Below are 6,000 nucleotides of genomic sequence, written 5' to 3'. Positions count from 1 at the left end.
ACTCCAGACCTATTGGATCGCAATCAGAACTGTAATAAAATCCCAAGGTTATTCCTGTGCAAAGTAAAGTTTGAGAAACACCCACTTTAGGTCCCAGAGTAGAGCAACAAAAGGTATTTCATCCCTAGGGTACTGTAGTGTGTGCGCGCGTGTGCTTGTGAGAGAGAGAGGAGACAAACAGGTAAGGGGACAGAAATCTCAGCAGGATATGGGTCCCTCCAGAGGGATTGGCATGTGGGATTTGTGGATGTGGGACTCCCCTGTATACTTGCAGTAGCTTCACCAGATTTCGTTGCATCTGCTGTCTAAGATTATTGAGGTTAGCGTTATTTATAGTTAAATATGAGAGTTGAGAGTGTGGGGGAAGTTGTTGTCAGGTACTGCACCCAAGCCGGGAGGATAAAGGAACTAAGCACAAAAGGAAAGCCCCTTTTCGAGCCTCACTCAAAAAGCAGCTCACTCAAAGCAGCTTACTCAAGCTCATTTCCAGTATCTCTAGTTTCTAGATGCATTTCGCCTCCCGGTGTTTCCCCTTAACACCCACGACCCAATCACTCCATTAAAGCTAGTTCCTCGCCTCTAGTCTCCAGGTTTCTTTTTCCCTTGTCATCAGTCTCCCTCTCTCCCGGCACCCTCAGGCCTCGGGCCCCTCCCTCCGCGTGGGCTCGCACCTCTCCCCAGCTTGGTGCACCTGGGCTGACGCGGGCTCGGGACTTGTGCGGAGCGCCGCGAGCGCGGCGGAGGCAGAGGAGCGCTGGCTGCCACCTCCAGCCCGTGCGGGAGGGACAGCACGCGCTGCGCAACGGGGACCGTTCTCCTTGGCCGCGGCTCAGGGCTCGCGGCGACCACCGCCTTTGAAGCTGCGGGAGGGCAGCCGTGCGTCTCCCGGGACAGCCAGCCCCGGCGGCTGCTCCTCCCGGATGCCAGGGCCAGGGCGCCGGGCGGCCGCCAGCAGGAGAATGAAGAGCTCGGTGGGAGGAAGGAGAGAAAAGCTCCTGGGGGCGCCGAAAGCTCAGCACAGCCGCGGTAAGTTGAGTGCAAAAAGAGGTGTCTCGGTTCAGGTGGCGGAGTTGGTTGGGGCAGGGGCAAGGAGCTGGGGTTGCGCCCCTGTGGGATACCAGGCGCGAGGGGCTGGGGCTCACATGGGGGGCACGGAATGGACATTCGCACCGCCCAGACCTTGGACCACCTCGCCGGTATCCCGCACCATCGGTCCACACCCCCTGCCTCTTCTCGGTGCCACCGAGAAGAGATGTGAGGTTGCGGGGCCAGAGTGAAGAGCGCGGAGCTTGAGGGTCTCAGGTCACAGCTCACTGCTGAGAACCAAGGGGCAGGGGAGGCCGAGGCTGGGGGGCGAGGTCAGCCTGGTTCTGACCAGAGTCGAGGGCTGGGCCACCCGGGAAGGACGTCCTGCTGTCTGTCTCCCATTGGGTGTATGCGAGGCGTGCTCCCTCCTCGGGGGAAACCTGGCGAAGTTGTTGGGATAAAGAAACACAGCGGGACAGCTTCCTGTTTCCTTTTCGTTTCCTTTCTTCTTCTTCTTTTTTCTTTTTTTAAAATAAATACTTAAAAAGAGAGAGAGAGAGAGAGATGCACGCGTTTTGAGGGCAGGATAAGAAGCTATTGAGTTATATGAAGCCTCTCTCCAAGGAAATCACTTTGACATTTAGGGTGGGGTTGGGAGGCTGAGTGTAAGCCAGAGCTCCTGAATCTGATCGTCTTCTTGGCCATCTAGTGCCTCTTTTTACGCTTCCATTGGGTACCTGGAGGACCAAATTAGAAGAAAGCACAGGGTTGTGTACCTTTTGACCTCTTGCATCTTGGGAGACGTTTTATTGTGTGTATGAATTTGGGTCACAGGACACCTGCAGCCTCCAAAATAGTGTCACCCTATGTGAAATGCCCAATTCCAGATCAGTCCTCCTTACAGTCAGGCTTGTCCACCTCATGTGTTTCTGGAGATTGTGTTGATGGGTGGTTTAGCCCAAGGTGGTCTGTGATTTCAAAGGAGTGATGCGTGGTTCCTGGGCATTAGAGTGTCTTCAATTCTGGAACCTTGAACTGATGGAGAGCATCTGACATTCTGTAGGTGTAACTAAGGACTCTAGAGCTGGCGCTGTTCTATGCTAATCCTGCGGTGTTCCCGGAATGTGATGGGGAAATCATCTGCGTTCTGCTGAGTCTATTTGCTAGCTGGTCTGTTAAATGTGCCTTTCAGGTGACCACTGAATTCTGGTTCATGATGTTTTCTAAAACCGACTGGGAAGGTCTCCCTCCTTCTGGGTTGTCATGCCACTTGTTGGCCTATGCTGGATAATTCAGTCACACTACTCTGGTCTCTAAGCATGAAAGGCAAATATGGGTCATTTCAAATTATGTAGATTGATGCAACACAGCATGTGCAGGGTTTGCTGCAATTTCTTCACATTTCTTTCCAGATGTTTTTTGGAAATTAACTTGAGCACTCTCTTCATGGAGCTAAAATGTAGACTGGGGGAATGGGCAAACATCTTGAGTTAATGTATTATCTCAGATTTAAGGAAATGAAGTGCCGGAAGTTGTGTTAGGAGAAAGAGACCTGAGCCAAAAATCAGGTTTTCCGAATTATTTTTGCTCTACAACAATGTGACTGAGGAATCTTTGGGGTTACTTAATAATACTAATAATACCTAAAATGTGTTTCCCATTCACTGAGCACCAAACTCTGCAGCTACAATAAATGCATAACAATCCCAAGAAGGTGGCGTTGTTACCATTTCCATTCTGTAGACAAGGAAAAGGAGATTTAGAGATGTTAAATTGGGAAAAGTCCCAGAGTTAGTGTTTTGTAATCCAAGATTGCAGAACTCCAAAGTCAGTTGTTAACCCCTACACAACCTCTTTGAGCCCTACTTGAAAAATGAGAGTAATATACCTCTCTAAGTTTTAATTCCATGAAAAATTCATACAGTGATGGTAATATCATAGATTGATTCATACCCAACCATTTCAGGTATTTAGTATAACAGAATGCAGAATTTGAGACATGAAATCAAATAAAAATTGTGTGGCACTTATATAATTCAGCCTGCCAGCTCTAGAGAGGGCAGAACACTGAGATCTTAGTGTTCATCTTGAATGACGTTCTTTGAGTCCTGTTATTGTAAATCAGTAGTGCTGTATTATAGCCCTTGTCTTAACAATGTGTGATTTATAACATCAAACACGTCTGGTGCTAACATCGCATTTGTATGGCTATAGAGTTATCCTGAGGTCTACATGAACACTTTCATATTTCAGCCAGCTTATAATTAAAGCTCAGATCCTGACAGGATTTTAAATTTCCATTAAAAGGTACAAGCAGCTTGTTTTAAAATTTCCTTTTTATTTTCAACAGTATTTTCAAAACAATTACTCCCCCTGCTGTGATTTACTATTTACCAGGTGCATCGGAAGTTCAATAATGAAAATGTTTGCAATTCAAGAAAACATAGTGTTTCATCTATAGTAACAAAGATTAGATGAGTCACATCTAACTTAGGGTTTGGTTTTTTTTTTTAATTTAATTAAAATGTTGTATTTCTCATTGCCAAGTGTATGCAGGTAGCTGAGTATATAGCATCCATTATTTTCTTGTAATCTCCAACTTCATAAACTCATTACTTATGAGTTCTTCGGCTACATAATGTTAGTACCTGTCTATAAAGATTTTGAGGTTTTAAAAGTAGGAGTAAGAACAAATAGGATAATGTTGTCATGTTTCTTCACTATATACTTTATTTTGAGAGTGATGATATATTTTAAGTCACAGATCTTATTCATACATGAATGGAATTATCAAATAAAAGTTGTATAAACCTGTTGGGATGCTAATGCTATTAATATTCCAAATTTGGGAACAGCTTTGGAAAATAGAAAATCTTTGAGAAATTAAAGATAACTTACTATGTTTCATTGTATTTGCATGGTACCTTACTGTTTTCAAATAAATCTGCATGTCTCATAATAACTTGCCTAGAGATTTGTTTAATTTTTTGGCAGTAGGTAAGGAGGTTTTTATAGTAGCTAACATATTTAACCTTAGAACAGTATTAAAGTAATGAAAGTAATTATGAACTTGAATCGTCAAACTGCAAAATGTTTTACGACAATGGGAGTCTTGTAAATGGTTAGCTTTATAATCACACGTAAGTATTTTCTACTGTTTTAAAAATGTTTGTTTCATAGTCACACAAGACTAATATTTTATTTGATATTATTTGGCGATTTGAACAACCAGATCTCTGAAAAGGTAATTTAAGCTCCATAAACATGAGTCACACTGACATCCCAGATTGCAGAAACTAATATTGGAAAAGGATCTGTAATTTTGAATGTTTCAAGAGCTTGGAACTCAAGGTAGATGGTACTTCTTAGTTTTCTGACAAGGACTCTAAAGTGACAGATTGAATAAAATAAAGCCGGTGAGTTGAAAATCAAGCAAGTGCTTAAATTGCCACTTAGGAAGCTGAGATCAGCTTCTGTAGATTACACACCCAAAAAGTGCCAGTGTAATTTACGTTTCGAACAAGTAGATGACACACTGGAGATCATTTAAAACATTCTAGTACATTAAAAATGTATTTATTTCTACTTTTTTAGAGCCTGATAAAACTAGTGATGTCTTCTTGCTATGGATTGAATGTTTGTATCTCCCACAAATTCATATTGTGAAGTCCTAACCCTTAATGGGATAGTATTTGAGGTGATGCCTTTGAGAAGTGATTTGGGTTAGATGAGATTATAAGGGTAGAGCCCTCATAATGGGATTAGTGCTTTTATAAGATGAGGAAGAGATGAGGACCCTCTCTTATGTGAAGATGCAGCAAGAAGATAGCCATCTGCAGACCAGGAAGAGGGCCCACCCCATTCACTGAATCTGCTGGTACCTAGATCCTGGTCTTCACAGCCTCCAGAACTGTGAGAAATAAATGTTTGTTGTTTAGCCACCTAGTTCATAGTATTTTGTTGTAGCAGCCCATACTGATTAAGACACCCCCCATTTTGCAGTAACTCATGATTAACATAAAAAAATTGCAATTAGAGGAAGTTGAAGGACAGCCAGGGGCAGAGATGAATCAAATTATTTTACAAGGCCTTTATCCTATTATAAATGTACTTTTAATCATATTCAGATAATTCTGTACTACTTCTAGTAGTTTGCCTAGATTGGGATATTTCTCAAAGAGTATCTTATTCCTAACCTCCTGATAAATCAGTCGAGTATACTAGAACATGGTTTTAGAATAGGATAAAGACCTTCAGATTGCTCAATTTATTTATTTACCTATAATATCATCCTACCTTATGTTTAATTTTTTGCCTTATTTGCAAACAAAGGGAGAGTTCTCTTTATTTATGGAATTATATCTACCAAAACAAGCCGGCATGTAGCATTTCAAAACAGGTATTTTTAGTGAGAAGTTTTCAGTAAGAGTCTTCATTTTCCTTCCTTGCAGTCATGCAGCCCATCTTTCAGGAAACAGTACTGATCCTGATGTGCCTTGATTAGTCATTAGACATATTTGTCCCCATGAGAATAAAATACATTATTATGCCACAGTGTTAGGAAGCTCCATTTGAGGATTTTCCTGAGAGTCTCTCATAACATGAGGTCAGATATTCCCTGTTAACTTTTTTTGTTACCTTATGTGTTCTGATTTTATTACTAAAGAGTTATTCCCTGCAATTTTTATGATAGAAGAGATTATTAGAGACTTCTTTTTCCTTTGCTTCTCTACTTCTCTAACAATCTCCCAACTATCCTCAACTGAAATGAGAGAAAAGAAGAATGAAATGTATCTTTTCTTTCAGGTGCTCCTTAAACAAAAGAATAACACAGGAAACTCCAGAAGGCATTCTGAAAAAAAAAATCTAGATTTTAAAATTGTATTTAGTTACGTACAACTTCCAGAAGTTAGCAGTCACAGTTTCCTAACGTCATCCAAATCACCTGGAATTTAAAGAACAAAGGTTCTATGT

General features: G+C 42.0%; 1 protein-coding gene across 1 annotated transcript in view; it reads left to right on the top strand.

The window, feature by feature from the left end:
• Positions 1-342: 342 nt before the first annotated feature.
• The window catches only part of LOC105505814, a 496,421-nt gene continuing 490,763 nt past the window's right edge, over positions 343-6,000 (top strand). Inside the window, exons 1-2 of the mRNA XM_011933776.1 lie at positions 343-377; positions 614-1,026. Of these exons, the coding sequence (XP_011789166.1) occupies positions 343-377; positions 614-1,026 (448 nt within the window). The remainder of the gene's footprint in view (positions 378-613; positions 1,027-6,000) is intronic.

This window comes from Colobus angolensis, unplaced genomic scaffold (assembly GCF_000951035.1).
Source record: "Colobus angolensis palliatus isolate OR3802 unplaced genomic scaffold, Cang.pa_1.0 Scaffold129, whole genome shotgun sequence".
NCBI lineage: Eukaryota > Metazoa > Chordata > Mammalia > Primates > Cercopithecidae > Colobus > Colobus angolensis.
Note: the sequence above shows the minus strand (reverse complement) of the source record. Positions and strands in the feature narration are given on the sequence as shown.